Source organism: Eptesicus fuscus, chromosome 15, assembly GCF_027574615.1.
Source record: "Eptesicus fuscus isolate TK198812 chromosome 15, DD_ASM_mEF_20220401, whole genome shotgun sequence".
Lineage (NCBI taxonomy): Eukaryota > Metazoa > Chordata > Mammalia > Chiroptera > Vespertilionidae > Eptesicus > Eptesicus fuscus.
Window position 1 is genome coordinate 6,261,278 of NC_072487.1, and position 18,823 is coordinate 6,280,100.

The 18,823-nt window shown below is 50.9% G+C and overlaps 1 protein-coding gene and 1 long non-coding RNA gene across 7 annotated transcripts in view; one reads left to right on the forward strand and one right to left on the reverse strand.

The window, feature by feature from the left end:
* Nucleotides 1–18,823, forward strand: part of LOC114227423 (uncharacterized) — a 36,439-nt gene that overhangs the window by 9,564 nt on the left and 8,052 nt on the right. For 2 of the 3 annotated variants that reach the window (XR_003613467.2, XR_008558322.1), the window contains exon 1: nt 11,552–11,660. The exons of the other annotated variant lie outside the window; for it this stretch is intronic. This is a non-coding gene — a long non-coding RNA (uncharacterized LOC114227423). Of the gene's footprint in view, nt 1–11,551; nt 11,661–18,823 lie in introns of those variants that run through there. 3 annotated transcript variants of the gene reach the window in all.
* The window catches only part of FANCC (FA complementation group C), a 175,844-nt gene continuing 163,584 nt past the window's right edge, over nt 6,564–18,823 (reverse strand). For 3 of the 4 annotated variants that reach the window (XM_054727385.1, XM_054727386.1, XM_054727383.1), the window contains exons 12-16: nt 18,102–18,183; nt 15,525–15,699; nt 11,434–11,640; nt 7,298–7,476; nt 6,564–6,928 (exon numbers count right to left, since the gene is read on the reverse strand). In XM_054727385.1, the coding sequence (XP_054583360.1) occupies nt 7,321–7,476; nt 11,434–11,640; nt 15,525–15,699; nt 18,102–18,183 (620 nt within the window). In that variant the 3' untranslated portion in view covers nt 6,564–6,928; nt 7,298–7,320. The remainder of the gene's footprint in view (nt 6,929–7,297; nt 7,477–11,433; nt 11,641–15,524; nt 15,700–18,101; nt 18,184–18,823) is intronic. The other variant, XM_054727384.1, reaches the window with a different exon arrangement.

Consider the following 18,823-nt stretch of genomic DNA (forward strand, 5'->3'; position numbering starts at 1 on the left):
TAATACTCTCAACAGTAAAGATTTAAAAAAAATACAGTGTGAATGGGTGTCCACTGTGAATTCCCACGTCCTGCGTGGTTCAGGGTTCGGGCTCTGGAAGAGGGGCCGCACGCAAATGAAAGAGACAAGAAATAATAATTTGGAAATATTGGGGGGCCAGGCGGAAGCCCAGCTCAAAAGGAAGGACTTTGCTTGGGCTCCTGCCTTGCCATCTTTTTATTCAATTTGGGATACAACTATAGCCCTTAGGCAGGCAATTTCCAGTAACAGGCAGACTGTCTTATCAGTAAGGATTTACATGACTGTCTGATGGGAAGTTGCTTCAGCTACCATTGTCTCAACTAAACAGTGGGTGCATAGCTCTGACCTTTGCCAGAGCTCAAGGATCACCAGCATTCTGAGATCCTTGTCCATACCTCTCTGCTAGTGAAGACAATAGGCGGTTTCCCACATCTCCCGTTTCTTTTCCTTAAAAAATCTTGAAAAGTGAATGCTGCCTGAAGGGTTCGAGTTCTTTTAAGACTCTTCATTCCACAACTGCAGACTAGAAATAAACATATGAGAACAAAAATGAGACAAGCAATAGTGGTTATGCTGAGAGGCAAATGAATCAGTCTGTAGTAAGTCTCTTTCTGGGCCAACAGTTTTTTGAGTCCCAATTTCAATGTCCAACAGTTCCTTATGTGTACAGGCCAGCAATGATATGCTAGTTCTGGATGGTGGGCAAACGGTGGAAATGCAGTTCCGACCTTCTCTGGCTTGGTGCTAGGCAACCTGCAGCGACGCACAGCTGCTGACTGCTAGTATGGCAAGGCGTCTTCACCATTTTCCATCTCTGGACTGTTTATCCTCTTGTCTTCATGGCTGGAGCAATCTGGTCAGTTTCTCTCTGGGATCCGTTGTTGCAGGAATCCACACAGGCTTGGAGGAGTTTTCTGGAAATATACAAACATATTCTCGACCAAATAAACCAGACTTGGGATCCTTTCTTTTCATTGTGCCCAAACCATTTTCCTTTGGCTTATTTTGACACCATGTGTGTTTTCATGGGTGTCTTGTATTCAGCATTACAAGTGAAAAATAATTTTTAAAGTAAAAAATTTTCTTGATGTAATTTACTCACAGGGGATTATTCCACTATCCCCCTTCCTTTTTTGATTTAAATAATATTAAGAGGCTTTTGGAAATTTTGCAGTGCAGTCTTGATAACATTTTAATTTTAATTTTATGCACCAAAATATGACTGCTTTGGATTCATTGCATGTTAATCAGTTTTTGAACTATGAGATAAACCATTAGTAAAAAATTAGTTAATGCTTCAGGAACAATTTCCTGCCCAGTCCAACAACGTTTTTATGAATATTCATTTATTTTAATTAACAAATTTAAATCAATCTGAAATAAGATTTATTTATTTTTTTAACTTTATCCTAGGTTATGGACAGTAAATGACATTAATTAAACTTCTGCTATTAGTATTTGAGTAACATTACATAAGCTTTGTCAGGGAGGCAAAAACACAAATTATTTACTTTTCCTTCTGAGGCCTAATATATTGACTTTTAATTACAGTTTTCCAGACATTGGAAACTTCCCTTTATTTCCTTCCAGAGTAATTTCTAGGCCACACTTAGAGAATTTCATTTTAAAAATCTTTGTCTTTCTTTTTTATACCAAGCAACAAATGTAACAAACATGGTTGCTTTTTGAGATCTTAACAAATACTGCCACAAAGCCATATATTTCAAGTAATTTTTCATTTATGCTGACTGTAATTATTGTCAGATTTAGTATTTTAACAACAATCTTTAGTTTACCCTGTAAATATTAGCAGAAGAGATTTCAAAATTTTTAAATTTCTCCTTTTTATTAAGCTTAGAATTATATTTTTAAAGAGTATCCCCTTTGGCTTATTTACATATACAGAGGGATTATGGGAGGTTTCAGTAATTTTCCTAGACTTTACTTAGATTCAATTATAATTTCAGCATATAAAGAATAAGTAATATGTAAGATTTTAAAATGAGGCACATGGCTTATTGCAAGCAGTGTAATGAGCATTGAAAATAATTCATAAACTCCCTATCTGTGAAATGCAAATACCCAGAGTATCACTGGCAGACGCCCCCACAGGGAATCATGACACTTGGCTTGCCCGGTGTCCCTGACTGGACACATGCTACCCCCTGAAAGTTTCTTGTTTGAACTTGGCTCTGAATCTTTGCAAGTTCCTTTTTTAAGCAGAGTGCCTTAACAAGGCACGTGACCTGCCCCTTGCTCTTAATTGGAGCTCAGGTGCATGGTCTTTCCCGATTGGCTAATTCAAAGGGAGGGGTTGGCCTTTGCTGTTTCAATATGGCGGCCCCCAGGGGAGCAGCAAGCCATGTGGCCAACATGGCGGCTGCCAAGTCACACAGTCCAAAATGGTGGCTGTCTAAACTGTTCTTTGACAGAAAAGATGATTTGTTTATTCTCACAATAAACAAGGGAAGAGCAAACCAAAATCCCTAAAAGATAAACAGTCAAAATTATATTGCAGACAAACTGAAATCTCACTAGCTGTTTCTGGTGGCTGAACCCTGAAAGGGAGAGCAAGAAGAGCCCCCAAGATTAAGAATTCTCTGCAGCTGCTGGGATGTTCCTGCAATGTCTCTCATGCTTTCAACCCCACCACACATAACTAGGCTTCCCCAAAGTGGGACTTGCCTCTTCTTTAAATAAATTGAACAACAACAAAGAGACACAAAAACATCAACACTCTTATACAGGCACGCAGAACACACTAAAAGTTTACACCAGAGAATGTCCAGCATTAAAAATTACCAAAGCAATGTCTTTTGTCCCTGGTTTGGGAACTGCCCCTCTCTAGAATTTCAGTATATTATCAATGGACTATTCAAAAATAAAAAATAAAAATGGGTTGGGGTCTTTTCTAGTTGCCTTTACCTCCCTTTGTCTGGGGGAATCTTCTATGAAGATAAATCAGAGTCATGCTTCCTACGGGGAAAAACGGGGTGTAGACATTTATTAACTTCAGAATAGTTCTGAGACAGTCTCTAAAATTTTTTATTAATTTCCATCTTATTGGAAGAAATGTATTTTCTATGCTTTTCCTTAGAAGCTTCTAATTTCAGGTAGCAAGTTAAATACTTAGCATTTCTCTAATTAATAATACTTTTACATTTTTAAGGATATATTTCAAATAAAATACAAGGCATATTCAAATAGATTAAATTCTATCCTCTAGATTTTTTCATATGAAGCAAATTTAGGTTAATATTTTAGCATCTTGTTATTTTAAAATAACCAGATGTCCAATAATTTTTATTATTTAATTTAGCAATGTTCTAAAGTCTTAAGTTACTAAAGGCTTTGGAAAACTATGTTTCTGGCAAAAAGGCAGGGGGAGGGGAATTTTAAAACCGCCACATTTTTCCTAAGCGATAACACGTTGCCGCCGCCGGCTTCTCTGCTTTTACATGGAGAAGAGCGACTGACCCTTTATCATTGATATATTATTACTGAAAAGCTTTACCACAAATACTTTATTTATTTTTATTATTTATGTTCTAGCAACTTTAAGATTTCAAAGCTAATTACTATCCAAGGCATTTTCTTTTGGTAAATATTGTAACACAGATAACTTGTTGAATTTTAGTGGCTTCAATGCTAAAGTATTATTTTATTTTATAAAAATAGGAGTGCCTCCAAGATTTGGGAGGCAACCTTGGAATGCAATACATTATTATTCAAGAACTATCATTATTATGGAAACAATCCTATTGCCTAAATACAGCCTGTATATTTTCCTTGTGTCATTTTTGCCATCTTTTTAAAGAAGAAGCAGTCTGGTTTATTCTGTAGCATCCGTGAAAAGACTGGGGCTCAAGAAGTCACCCAAATTCGGGCAGAGCATGCGCCTTTTCTTAAGCTTGCTTTTCTATTCATGGGTACAGGAATCCCAGATGCATCCCTAAATTCTGGGAAATGTTTCATTTGTCTAAATTTTAAATGATGGATTGTGAAATAAAAACATGGCAAAATGAGACTTAATAACACTCTTGAGAGTGGGCGCCTATTTTACAGGATTGCCAAAAGACCTAGTAATTTTTTTTTAATGTCCTGTTTTTCCACAATTATAACACCTTTTATTCCCCACTGTTACAGCGGCAGCGAGTAAATTTGCTTGAAAAGTGCCTGACCCCACATTCTGACATGCTCGAATCATTTCTCCAAAAATTCTCCCTTCCATAGTAAATGATCTCCTCCATCCAGAGTTGCATGAGCCAGAGAATACCAATCATAAGGAGCTAAGGATGCTTCAGAAATATTATTCATAATTTCTCCTGTAATCCTTCTCGGATAGCTCTTTGCACAAGTGATTCTGTTAACAGCGAATTAAACATTTCAGGATTAGGACATGGAGGTGGAGGGGGCCATGAAGGCCATTCCTCTGATTTTTTTTTCTTTTTGCTCCTCTTCAGGAGCGGAGGGTGCAAGGGGAGGAGATTTATCCTCCTTAGTCTCTCTAAAAGGCTCTAGCAAATGAAATACCGTATTCCACAAGGAGAAACAGTTTGGAGGCAAGTTTTTTCCCTGCTGCTGAGCTTTTTTCAAATTTTGACCAATTTTTTCCCAAACATTCAAGATCTTCAGGAAACCAAGGGTTATGTTCTATAATAACATCAAGCAAAAACTGTAAGAGAATACCTTCTGAAACTTTAATTCCTTAAGCATGCAAACCAAAAGTCTATAATAAAGTTTCTTACTCTTTAATCGAATTCTGCCCCATTAGCCTGGTTAAAGAAAATATACGTTCCCACCCTACTTACAGATCGAGATTTCTGCAGCTGACCGTGGGCTTGCGTGCGGTGAAATTCCCCACCTATACGGTGTCCCCACCTCCCCGGTGAAATCTTTTTCCCACCTTGCTGGTGAAACTTCGTTTTTTCGCTCTAGGCGAAGTCTCCTCCAGAGGTCCGTTGAGGCGCCAGATGTGAATGACCCACGTCCCATGTGGTTCAGGGTCCGGGCTCTGGAAGAGGGACTGCAGGCAAATGAAAGAGACGAGACAAGAAACAATAATTTGGAAATATTGGGGGACCAGGCGGGAGCCCAGCTCAAGAGGAAGGACTCCTGCCTGGTCCCCCAATATTTGCGTGCAGCCCCTCTTCCAGAGCCCGGACCCTGAACCACGCGGGACGTGGGTCATTAGTCCACGTGAAAGCACCCCCCCGAGGGAGGCAGTTCTGGGGGTGCCCCTTCAGGGGTCACTCGCAGCTACCACACTGGCCCACAGAGGCTGGTCACAGCCTCCATGGCAGAGTCCACACTGGAGGCGTCAACGCCAGCTGAAGCGTGTGAAAGTGATGATGATGATGGCAGTTGTGATAAAATGCTTTAATACTACACCTTTCATACTGTAACAAAAGGAAGGCTCAGGTTAAAAGTTACTGGAATTTTCCAGATCTTCATGTGGATCCATCTACTGAAACAAGTATTTACTCTCAAAGCTCAACCTCTATCGAATCCAAAAAAACTTGACTCCTACTGTTCCTTTCATGGAGTCTCGAGAACAGCGTTTGGGGAGCCTCAGGGTGGGAGGCTGAGGCTGAGTGGTAAGAGTCGTTGAGGTGGAAACAGAAGGCTGCCTGGGTCCCCAGTGCCATCTCCATCCTTCCCCTGTGGAAACAGCCTGTCTTGTTTCCATCAGACCAGAAAGAGGGCCATGCCCAGGCATTGAGCACCGTGCTCCAGTCTGTCCCTGTGCTGACCTGGCTGGCGCTGTGCTCCGGCCCCCAGGCAGCTGCTAGGGCCACATGGTTGCTATGGAGAAAACCAGCAAACTAAAGGGGCCAGTGCCCGTTACCAGGAGGGGGAGTGGGGGGGGAGAGAGAGAAAGGGGGAGGGGCGAGAGCTCTTCGTTAGCTGGGATTATATTATTTTGGGTTTGGGAAGGACCAGGAGCTTTTTCAAAATAACCAATCAACTTTTCAAGCTTTCCGGGCTTGCACTAGGCCCACCCTCTAACCAGTCTGCTTCCTAGATATTCTGGGGTTCTGCCCTCTCTCCAATCCGATCCCTTTCCCAGGCTGGACTGACAGGCCTCTATGGTTGCCTCCCGGCTCCCATGGGCATGTGCTCACCTCCCCCACAGGCTGGGTGAGTGGGTGGGGAGATTGAAAAGCAGGTCCTTCCTCCCTATACAGGGGAGTGTGGGGTGTTCACCCCCTTTGGGCTAGGCTGCGGCCCCCTGGGGTGCCTATGAATGCAGCAACTTCCTAGGAAAGCAGGCTTATGCTGCCTCACTGATTAGCCTGAATAATGTCAGGTTTCCTTGGCTCTCTCTCTTATTAATACCTAGCCACTGATGCTAACAACACCTCCAGCAGGAGCCAAGCCTGAGGGAGCTCCAGAGATTACAATCTGCAAGTCAAAGTGGACTTCCAGTCTTGACTCACTTGACACACAGGAGATACAGAGAAGAGCATACCGTCGATAAAGTTAGAAGAAACCTGAAGAGATACACTCTTTAAATGATGTGAAATAATATTAACCTCAGGGTTACCAATTCTTTATTAGAAATTTCCATTTCCAGTTCACGTAACAAGGTAACTGCTGACACCCTTTCCTGGTGTCTCTGGAGCGAGTCCTCGCCCTCCGGCAGCGTCTCTGAGGCCACGGGGCAGCGGGCTGTGGCAGCAGCCGGTGTTCAGCACAGACTGGCTCCCCGGGGTGGCCGGCGGTGTCGCTGTCCACGGCAGGCGGCACGGACCAGTGTGCCCTGTCCTACTCGCTCCTTCCCCTCGGCTCGCTCACGGTGCCCAAGGGCAATTCTCCTTGCTAGAGACCGAAGAAAAGTGCTTTCTCTCAGATCCTGTGGATTCAAAGGAACACCAGCAACAACGACCTGACTTCTACAACAGACCTGGGGAAAGGGGCGAAATTACTTTCTAAACTGAACAGTGGTTCGTGACCCATTTCTTGGTCCAAAGACTTTGAAACATTTAGATAATAGCTGTGCATCTTGTTTTGATAAGGGAAAAATAAATAAAAATCGGTTCTCCATCCGAGCCTTCCTTAGTGATTCTCTGACACCCAGCTGAGCTGGTCAAGAGAACGCTGAAGGCATAAACTCCAGTCATCAGTGGGTAGACCTGACCGAGTCTGGGCTACGGGGCCGGTCTCCTCACTGTAGCGTTCTCCTAGCAGGTCTTGCAGGGTAGTTCCGGCTGGCTGACTGCTCACAGAGGGCGCCCAGGCCACAGAACCCATTGTGCATCCCTGCCCCGCGCACCTGGCCCGCAGGGCGGGGCTCGATCAGCGGGCCGGCGCTGGACGTGCGCGCAGCTCTGTAAGGAGCTCCCGGGCCAGTCGTCTCGATGCCGGGGCCTCCAGGCAAAGACGATCCCATCTGTACAAGGTCCGGTCAAGAAAGCCGATGGTCTCCTGGGCTGTCTCCTCAGTCTGAGCCATCTGAATGAGGACAAGAGAAGCCAAGTTCAGCCCTCCAGACACATCTCCTCTGTCCAGTGAGCCAGCCACCCTGTCCTGCCGGAGGCAGTGCATCCCTGGGGGAGCAGCATTTCCCGCAGAGGCCACGGGCACTGTTTCCTGGGATGCTGGGGGTGGGGGGGGGGGGGGTGGTGGTGCAGCTTTGGGGTTACTTGCTGTGGGGAGCAAAGGCACACCAGGAACTGGGGCTCAGACTTTCTGCAAAGGCTCCCACACTAGTATGAGAATGAGAAAAGCTGCAGGGAAAATGTCACCTGCTTTCACACAAACAGCTTTATAAATGGCGTTCTTGGGCCAGGACTGGGCCCACTGGTGTTTCAGAGGCACCTGAGGTTTTAACACCTGATGGTGAGAGAAGCAGGAGTTGTTAGTTCTGCTAAATGCGCCTCAAGAGATGGAGCTGTTGGTGCCCGTGTTTTCCCAAGAATGTCCATTCAGCAAAAAAGGGAAGGGCAAGAATCTTACAATTTAGCTGCACAAAGAGTTTACTGTGGCTTTTTAGACACAAGCCACATTAAGCAGCTGTCTGCTTGATATTTCAGTAACCTATATGTTTGTTGTGAGGGTCGGCTTATATTGAACCCTCAACCAGATGTTTAAAGAGCCATAGCAGCAGGGACAGCTTCCTCGCCCTCTCCACACCGGGCCTCTGGCAGGTGCAGCCCAGGGAGCCCCCAGGACTGTCACCGGGCAAGGCAGGCACGGGGAGCCGGCGTGCGAGGTGAGCTCCGAGTGGGACACGAGGCAGAGAAGGTGCGCCTTGGGCAGGAGGGACTGGATGCCAGACAGGCTGCTGTGGCCTGGTCCCCATCGGAGGCGCAGAGCAGGGGACATGGAGCTGGGGGCCGGGGAGGAGGGGCAGAGAGCAGCGGCTCGGGCAAAGGCAACGCGTCTGACGCTGAGTCTGGTGGAAACTCTGACTCAGGCCCCTGCTGGGCCCCGGGAGGAGCCGAGGAGCAGCCGGTTGAGAGAGGCCTGGGCGGCAGATGGCGGAGGAGGAGGCACAGGCACCCCGACGAAAGGGCAGCCGCTCAGCCAGGGGGGCCCTCAGAGAAGGCGCCAGAGGCTGTGAAGAGAAGGGCTCAGACCTGCAGCCCCTGCGGCCCCCCGCCTGGGGCGAGCACGGCTCTCCAGAGCTAACGCTGCCACAAGAGGGACACAACCAGGACCCCGGCCTGGGAGCTGGCCCTGCTCGGGTCAGAGTCCCCTCAGAGCTGGGCCAGGGCCTGGGTCCCCAGGGTGATGAAGCCCGAGGTGGCGCGGGCACCGCTCCCTCCTGCGTGCGTGTAGCCGCAGAGCCTGCACGTGGCCACTGTGGCCGCCTTCGAGGTGGGAGGCTCTGCAGGCCACACCCAGGAGGCTCTGGCTACCATGGGCACCCGAGCAGCTGGCCCGCCTGCTGAGCGGCAGTGTGGGGAGAAACCCTGCGTGGGATCCCTTAGGGAACTTCTTCAGCTGAGCTGACTTATAAACGGAACGAAGATGCGCCTGGTCTCTGTGCCCTCAGCCTCGGGGTTGGGCCACGCGAGGGCGGTGGCCTGGCAGGTGCAGTGGCCTGGACTCCCACAGGGCGGCTCCGCTGGGGGGGCGACTTGAGGCGGGGCGTTGGGAAGGCAGGCTGGGTCCTGGGACGGGGGCCCGTCAGGAACTGAAGCGGAGACGGTGTCTCAGCGCAGCTTCCTCCGGGTTCCCTCCTCTCCCCGGGTGCCGGGCCTGGTCTCCCATCCCAGGTGACGGCACAGGAGAGGCAGGCAGGGCGCAGGAGGGAGAGGGCAGGCTCCACGGGTGTCCAGAGCTGGGGCTGGAGGTCAGGTGACGAAACTGCTGCCAAGGCTCTCAGGAAGTGCCTGTTGGTGACTTTTAAAAATAACTTATCGAACAGTTTAGACGTATAATTTTACTGAAACCTTAATACAGAGAGACACAGGCCCACACCGTTTTCCACTCGGTAACATCTTACGTTAGTGTGGGACCTCTTTGAGAACCGATGAGCCAGGATTGATATATTCTTATTAACAAAAACCCACACTTTATTCAGATTTCCCCTGCTTTCCCTAACGTCCTCTTTTGTTCAGGATCCCGTCCCAGGTCCCACATCCATTCAGCCACCTGCCGCCCGCGGCCTGGGCTGCGGGTCCCTCAGGCTTCCCTGGTCCTGGGCTGCGGGGCAGCTGAGGGCCCGGCCAGGGCCATCGCTTGTTTCCCTCAGGGTTAGTCCGGGCTCATCCAGGGGCACACTGTCCACACAGCTGAGCCTGCTGACGTCGACCCTGGTCACCTGACGGAGGGAGTGGCTGACAGTGACTGTGACACCTTGCTCCTGGCCAAGCTCTGTAGTCGTGCCTCTTATCTCCCCGTCCAGAGGGTGGGAGGAGTGAGGTGTGCATTTATGCAAGTACACGATTGGTCACTGTTGGAGCCCCCGAGGCGGTGGCACCCCGCACACAACAAGTCCTCTTCTGCTCTTGGCCACGCCCGGCTCTGCGAGGGCTTCTGTCTGGGCTCCTGGGAGACGGCCCGCCGCTCTGATGGCTGTTTCACGGGACTGCGGAGAGCCTCTCGGGTTCTGGGCGGCCCGCGTGTCACTGTGACCGCCCTCACGCTCACGCTCAGACGCAGCCTTCCCGGAGGGCGTGGGACCTCTGGCGCTGGAATAGCCCTTCTTGATCGTTGGCTGCGGTGCTTCAGTTGGTGAAAACTCACCAAGCCGTACGTTATGTATATTTATGGCAATAACAAGCAAAACCAAACCTTTTTTGATGAGCATTTTTATCATAGTAAAATAAACATAAAACTTGCTATTTTAGCCGTTTTTTAAGTGTGCTATCCAGTGGCATGAGTACATTCAGTGCTGTACAGCCGTCACACCAGCCACTCCTTTCCCCACACAGGCACTGTGCCCCTGAAACACTGACTCCCCGTCCTCCCCAGCCCCCCCGAAACCCCTACGTGTTGTCTCTGTGAATTTGCCTGTTCTAGGTACCCTTTTATTTCACTTAGCGTGATGCCCTGAAGGTATATCCATGTCTCAGCACGTGTCAAAACGTCACTGTTAAGGCAGAATAGTCCATTGTGTGTACAGACCACGTGTCGGTATCCGTTCACCTGATGATGGACGTTTGGGCTGTTTCCATTGGGCTGTTTTGTTGATAACAGCCATCCTAGTGGATGTGAGTGGTGTGGTTTTGATTTGCATTTCCCTGGTAGCAAATGATATTGAGCATTTTTCGATGTGCTTAGTGGCCGTTTGTACATTTTCTTTGGAGAAATGTCTATTCAAATCCATTGCCAATTTTTGAAATGGGCTGTTTTTCTGTGTTGAGTTGAAAGAATTCCCTGTGTAGTTTAGGCACCAAACCCTTATCGGATATGTGATTTCCAGATATTTTCCTTTATTTGTGAGTTGTCTTTGATGCACAAAAGCTTTTAATTTTGATGAAATTCCATTTGTCTGTTTTTTTTTCTCTTGTCCGTACTTCTATTGCCATTTCCTAAAAAGGCACTGCGCTAGCCCACACAGGGACTGCTCCCCCCACCCCCCGCCCCGGGAGCCTCACGGGGCTTGGGGACAGCCCTGCCTATTAGCCATGGCTTCTCTGCCCGGCACTGCGCATCCTCCCACAGCCTGCTCCTCGGGAATCCTGGGGAGGCTGCACTGACTGAAAGAGAGTAGCTGGGAGACAGGAGACCTCGCTTTCCCCCTGCGACCCGGGAGAAGTCCCCTCCTTCCTCTGAGCCTCCATTGTCTCTTCTGTGACATGGTGTTGCCAGGGGCAGGCTCTGGGGTCCGTCCCTGTTGTCCACCTCCTCTCTGGCCATCCATGTGTGGACAGCATCCTGGTACACACACCCTTCCAAGGCCGGGCCCCTGGGTGAAATGCGAATGAAAATTAGAATGCTAAACACGGGGGCACTCACGTGGCTGATGACTTCCCGGGCAATCGTGTGGCCTGCAGGCGCCCAGAGCAGGAAGTTCAGGAGGAGGTGCCTGATCAGCTGCCCACAGGCCAGCGGCCCGGAGGCCCCGCCTGGACGCTCTCGGGCTGCTGCCTGCAGATCCCTGGCCGAGAGGGTCGGGCTTCTGAGCAGCTTCCTGAGGTGGCCGAGCACTGCTTTCACCTCTACCTGAGGAGTGTATTTCAAAGGTGAGAGGTCAGAAGAGTTGGGACAGACATAGTTCTGGGATTTCTTTGGTACTTGGAGGCATCCGCTCCAAGAGAAGAGGACCGGGGCCCGAGGGAGGGTGGATGGAGGCCGCCCATGTCTGGGTTTCCACATCGCTCCAAACAAACCCAATGGGCGGAATGGAATTTTCTTGACTTTCTTTCGTCTTGCTCACTAAGCAGCTGGGCACCAGGCCAGGACCTGACCTTTTCTTGTATGAAAAGAAACAGAGAAAAGTCCTTAGCAGAATGCAGTCAGGTTTTATATTGTGGGGAAAGAACAAAAGGCTCCTTGAGGACTCGCTCACTATCACGGCCACAAATCAGCTGGAGCCCATGCGCCCAGACTGCCGGGCCCTGTCTGATGAGGAGCGGTTCCCGTTGCCATCTTTGGGGGCAGGGTGGGGAGGACACACACACGCACACACACAGTTTTGTTCTAGATGCTGGACCATCTGTTCGTACATGTTTAAAGCCCAAGCAGAGGTCACAAGTCTGTGGCATCCACATACTAAAGGTGATTGTTATAGGTCTGGGATTGTTTTGCATTAAAAATATTGATTTCATGCTGAGACTTCTGCATGCTGTGAGAATGGTACATCAAGTTGTGACTTGGAAAAGAAGAAAAAATGGAAAGCCATAGACCCAAAATGCCACATAGACCTCGTCACCAGCTAAGTTTCAAACCAAAGAAACTTAGGCCTCTTCTGAGAATCCCCATGACCAATTTTATGGGTTTTGTGGGAGTCCCTTTTCTGGGTGTTAAGGCTCCTTCAGTGAAGGCTGTCATAAACTCCAGTACATGAGGTGCTGTGAGCGGCCGTGACGATCCAAGACCGTGAGAAACAGCACGCGGCTCTTCCCCGAGAGCGGCCCTGCCCGCGGGAGAGGCACTCTCGCCGCCTCCCTCTGGCGGCTGCGCCTGCGGCCCTGGGCTGCTGGCATCTGTGGGAGCCCACGGAGGCCACGGAGGCCTGCAACACTGCCAGGGCTCAGGAGCTCAGCCTCCGTGCCTGCCTTCTTGCTGGCACCCCATCCTAGCCTGGCTCCCCCCAATGCCTTTCTGACATCCCCAAAACGAAGCTTTCTAATTGTTTCAGGAGAAAGAGATAAACTTTCTTTTTTAAGAATTTTTTGCATTATGAAAATTTATGCTCACTGTAGAAAATTAAACACAATGTAAAAAGAGAAAATTAAAATGACCTATAACTCCACCAGCTAAAAAGACTCATTGTTAAAAACTACAGTTACAGCCTTTTTTCATCCTTTTTCTATGCATCCCTGCCTTTTCTCCGCATGTGAACACAGCACTCACTATCTCAGTCGTTTGTTTTAGTTTCTCTTCACAGTGCACTGGAAGCAGCTCACCAGACCTACGGCACGTGTTCCTGGGGAACGTGACTTTTCATGTAGAATGTACCCCTGGTTGGGATACACCGCAGTAGTCAGCCAGTACCCTTACTGCCACTTCGTTTTTGTAATTAAAAACGGTGCTGTGAGATTATTCTTGATGATTATGTTTGTATGATGTCTGATTCCTTAGGGTAACTCCTAGGGACGCAACGACAGGGTTGGAGCACGAACCCCGCCTAATCCTTAAGGGCAGACAAACACAGACCTCTCTGTTTCTATCGTGACCAAGTCAAGGCGGCCAAGGCAGTGGACCTGGCTGGCGGAGCACATCCGGGCAGACAGTTATTCCTCCTCTCGACCTTGAGCCTCCAGGCCGGCGGAGCAGCAAGGCTCCGCCTCAGGCTCGCTGTGCGCAGGCAGCACCTGCGACTCGTGCCTAAGGCACAGGCGACTTCGTGGGCTCAATCGTCGGCTCAGTCGCTCACAGTCACTGCGCTTCCAAAGGCGGTTCACCGCCCGCCTGACCATGGGGAGGACTACAGTCATGTGACCCAGGAGCAGGGGCACGGCTACTCGTCACACACACCAGCACCTCCGGTGGGGCACCGGGAGGAAGGGCCTCACTCCCCTGGGGACGGTGCCTGACAGCACAGTGGGAAGGACACAGCGGGAAGGACACAGCCGGAAGGACACAGCCGGAAGGACACAGCGGGAAGGACACAGCCGGAAGGACACAGCGGGAAGGACACAGCCGGAGCACCACAGAGAAAGCTACGCGTGGTTTCAGTACGGAAAGGATCCCACTAACAGGGAGAAAGATGTGCCAATGCAGAACTTTCTAGAAAGTAAATCTTATAGGACAGTTTATTTCTCCATGCTAAGCGAAATAAGCCAGTCAGTGAAAGACAAGCATCACATGATCTCACTCACATGTGGAATATAATGAACAAAATAAACTGATGAGCAAAATAGATTCCGAAACATAGACGCATGGAGCAGACTGCAGAATCTCAGAGGGAAGGCAGGTGGGTGGGTGGGTGGGTGGGAAGAGGTCAACCCGAGAACTTCCATGCATATGTGCATCGGTGGTGAGGCCCGGGGGAGGGGGGGGGGGCCTGGGTGAAAAACGGAGAAAAAAGGGGACATATGTAATACTGTCAACAGTAAAAAATAAATTAAAAAAAAGAAAGTGAAACTCAGTTTCTATGATCAACATGGACTCTGACACATAACCTACCCACTTGGCTTATACGGAATAAAATGAAGTACATATAAAAGGGCTTTAGAAACCAACAGAGCTTCATATATTTTAATTATTATTAAGAATAGCCGAAACCGGTTTGGCTCAGTGGATAGAGCGTCGGCCTGCAGACTCAAGGGTCCCAGGTTCGATTCCGGTCAAGGGCATGTACCTTGGTTGCGGGCACATTCCTAGTAGGGGGTGTGCAAGAGGCAGCTGATCGATGTTTCTCTCTCATCGATGTTTCTAACTCTCTATCCCTCTCTCTTCCTCTCTGTAAAAAATCAATAAAATATATTTAAAAAAAAAAAGAATAAGATGATGAAAACAAATTAACAATTTCCTTAATTAGTTTAATGTGATATTTTAAGAGGGAAGAAATAGGCTTTCTTCCTAATCAGCATATGTGGATTGTGTTAATTTCTAAATAGTGTTCTATTTTTTATCCAAAATGTATTATCACCAAATTTCAGCTTTTTAAATCCCAAACTCTCTTCTTCTCACTGCCTGCAAGCCTTTAACCAAGTCAGATAGCAGACGTCTGTGCCCCGGCTGCAAGGCTCGAACGACAGGACATCAAGCGACGGCAGTGCGCTCTCCGCCTAACGAAACCTGCTCCCTTTGATTATTAAGATCAGCAAGAAGCGCTGGCCGTTGAAGTTTTAAAAACCAACAAATAAATGTTTGCGAGGCAGGTGCCAATGCCTTTAATCAAAGCACTGCTTCCTGCAATTATTATATTCCACATAAAATAACCACCGCTGTGGCCTGTGTTTGGCTGCCCTGTCACTTAGGGAATGGCCGGGTCCCTTCTCAGAAGCAGAGTGTTAACAGCATGTGATCCCTTAGTGAGAGCCCTAAACAAAGCCGGCAATGGGAGGGCTGCCGACGGGTCCCGGAGAGCAGAAGTGCGGACGGCAGCAGGCACAGCCGGGCCGCCGGTCAGACAGAGCCCCTCAGACGAGTGGCAGACTCTGCCTGGCATCCCCTGGGCCGGCGGCTGAGCCAGCACAGAGGAGGCCTGGGCACAGGCTGCACTCCTGCCCTCGGTGCTTCCAGAGAGGCAGAGAGCGGCGGCTGGATACAGGAAAGGCCCCCCCCCGCCCCCCCAGGGGACACCCAGGCGCTGCCATAGGAACTGGGAGCACTCACACTTAGGTACCTGGGGTTAGTGGAAGCCAAACCCATTGCCGGGCCCCCTTCCCGTAGAAAGACCACCCTGGATGCCACCCACACTGCGTTCCGCCACCCACCATGGTCTGTGCTCTCGGCTGACTCCCGTCACGTGGGCTGTAGCTGAATGCCAAGAGCCACAGCAAGGCCTCGGGGGGTTCAGCTCCTGACACCAGTAACTGCTCAGCCACCGCGTCAGCCCATCCTCCAAAGTGAACGAACAAAAACCAGCTCTCAAAGGGGCCTCCGGAGGACCTGGAACAGAACCAAAACACATGGCAGCCAGGCAACTTGGTTTCTTTCCTTTTGGTTCTTAAGCAGAGTAATGTTGGCGAACGGCTGGCTTCCATTGTTCTGACTGCAGTACACAGGAGCTCGGGAGCCGCAGAAAACAGCTCCGGCCACCTGCACCACCCGGGCCTTCAAAGGCAAAGGCATGCCGCTCGAGGCCCAGAGCCCGAGAACCCAGACACTCAGCTCCTCACATCCAGGAGCCCCGAGTGAGCCAGCCCTGGGGAAGGAAGCGTTGGCCTGAGCCCTGAGTGAGCCAGCCCTGGGGAAGGAAGCGTTGGCCTGAGCCCTGAGTGAGCCAGCCCTGGGGAAGGAAGCGTTGGCCTGAGCCCTGAGTGAGCCAGCCCTGGGGAAGGAAGCGTTGGCCTGAGCCCTGAGTGAGCCAGCCCTGGGGAAGGAAGCGTTGGCCCGTGACTAGCACAAACGATGCAAGATGAGAACCTTCTGCCTGCGGAGCGGGCTCCCGGCCACAAGCCGCCCCAGGTGCCCCCGAGCGAGCAGCAGACGGAAGGGGCACAGGCAGAAACACGTGCTGCTGCTTTTCTGACAAAACACAGGGCTCTGGCCGACATCCTGGCCATTACGCATTTTTAATGAGCTGTACATGGCCTCCTTTTCTGTCAGCGCAGGGCTGAGAGCCTCTGGAGTGCGAGGCCATCCCTCGGCACACGGAGAACTGGGCGCTGCGGCAGCTGTTAAAGGGTAGTCAGCTCGAGGTGAGGACCCTCCGCGTCACAGGGGCAGCGCCAGCGGGTTAACAGCGCCCCTGGAAAACCGAGCGGGGCAGCCTGGGGCAGGGCACGGAGCTCTCCTGGCGACAGCTGAGGAAATGTCTGAAGGCAGCTCCCAGCACCACGGGGAGAGAGGAAGGCGGCACCATCTCACTCCTTCCCACGGGGAGAGCAGGTGCTCCCTGGGTGCTGCCAGTGGGGCTGCGGTATGTGGGCCCGTGCTCCCTGGGTCCTGCCAGTGGGGCTGTGGTATGTGGGCCCGTGCTCCCTGGGTCCTGCCAGTGGGGCTGCGGTATGTGGGCCTGTGCTCCCTGGGTCCTGCCAGTGGGGCTGTGGTATGTCGGCCCGTGTTCCCTGGGTCCTGCCAGTGGGGCTGTGGTATGTGGGCCCGTGCTCCCTGGGTCCTGCCATGGGGCTGTGGTATGTGGGCCCGTGCTCCCTGGGTCCTGCCAGTGGGGCTGTGGTATGTGGGCCCGTGTTCCCTGGGTCCTGCCAGTGGTGGCTGCGGTATGTGGGCCCGTGCTCCCTGGGTCCTGCCAGTGGTGGCTGCGGTATGCACCCAGAGCAAGGAAAAGGCCCGGGGCCCCTCCCGGCCAACCTCCAGGGCAGTGAGCCGAGCAGCGGGGCTCTCGTGCTCCCTGCTCCCAGGCGGGCTGCCCGCTCGGATCAGGGCCCAGGCCTGCACCACAGAGACGGGCCGGCCAGTCTCCCTGCCTTCCACCAGTACCTATGCTAGGGAGTCCCATGTGGGCTGAGAAAGCGCCAGCCTGAGAAGGACCCTCCCTGCAGGTGGACCCCAAAGTCTAGCTAAGGCAGACCCAGGTTGGGCAGGCCTCTGGGAGGTTGGGACCTGGGCTCTGCTCTTCAGCAGAGGCGACCAGAACGGGTGCGGGAGGGCTGCCAGGTGCGCGGGCATTGCTGTGGCCCACGCTGGGATCCCTGCTTGGCCACCAGTCCTTCCTGTCTCTCCTGTCGGGAGTCTGGGTGGAGGGCGGGAGGGAGTGGTAGCTCGGGAGTGACCAGGAGCTCGGCAGGAGCACGGCCGCCACCTGTGATGCTCAGTGACAGGTTCCAGGGAATCCCGAGGGAAAACTGGCAAAGGGCAGATGAAGGCAGCCTTGAAGGCTGGTAGAGACAATGAATGAAGTACACTCTGAAAGCCAGGGATTGACGAGGAAGCTGAACGTAGAGCCTAAACGCGAATGCTTCTAGGACAGTAACACATATAAGAAGGTACTTACTATCATAAGGCGAGGGCGGACTTTTGGGTTTTAGATGAGGTACTGTTACGGGCGGGAAAGGAAACACTGCAGCCAGTCCAGGAGCAGCTTAGAATTCCTCCCTTGGGGAGAAGAGCAGAGGACCAGAGGCCGCTTCCCTCTAGGATCTGTTCTTGACTGCTCATGCTTGTAGAAACCTTATGCTGCACACTGCTTTACCCATGCATGCGTGTGCTTACGTTTGGATGGTCACAGACTGACAACGCCTTTCCATCGGGGGCGGGGGGGGGGAAGGGAAGGGAAGGGAAGGGAAGGGAAGGGAAGGGAAGGGAAGGGGAAGGGGAAGGGGAAGGGAAGGACAGGACCCGGGGAGACCGCAGGTGGGGCCGCCCTGGGGTCATCAGTGTGTGCTCACCCGTGAGCCTGGTCTTCCACCGTTTCTCTGAGCATTTCAGAAATACGCCTCAGTGGCTGGTGCCGCAGTCCCTGGGGGATGTCTGTGGGCGGAAGGAGAACAGAGGGGAACTGGGGGGAGAGGCCATCTTTTCTCCTGGCCGGTGGAACCCACCCCACAGCTCTCATGCTATTCCAGGGGAGAAAGATCCGTCAGCCACACAAGCTGCGCCGCAGCGGCTGAACCAGGCGGAGTCTGCAAAGCCCGGAGCAGCCCGAGGCCCAGACACGCCTGCTGCGGAGGTCCAGCTTTCCCTTTTCTGCCGACCTGTCCCCTCCTCTGTCGCTAACAATGTGTGATTTCAAAATATGTGGGGACTAACAAGAGTCAAAAAGGAATTGGGACTGGGCTGCCCAACTTTTGCTATGATTGCGATGAATTTAGAAAATGATTACAGGTTTATAGTGTTAATGTAAAAAAGCCATTGAGACCTGTAAAGAATTTTAGTGAGTTTATTTGAGCCAAACTGTCGACATATGCCAGGAAGCAGAACCTCAACGAACTGAGATAATGCTCCGGATAATGGTGGGTTACATCTGTATTTATACATTGCCATCAAAGGAGGGACATAGGTGGGTTACATGAAATTCATTGGTGATGGATTAAGGAGGTGGGATAAAGCAAAGCAGAGGAAACCCCTAGGATTGGATAAAAAGTAAAATGATGGACACATACTTAGGTGG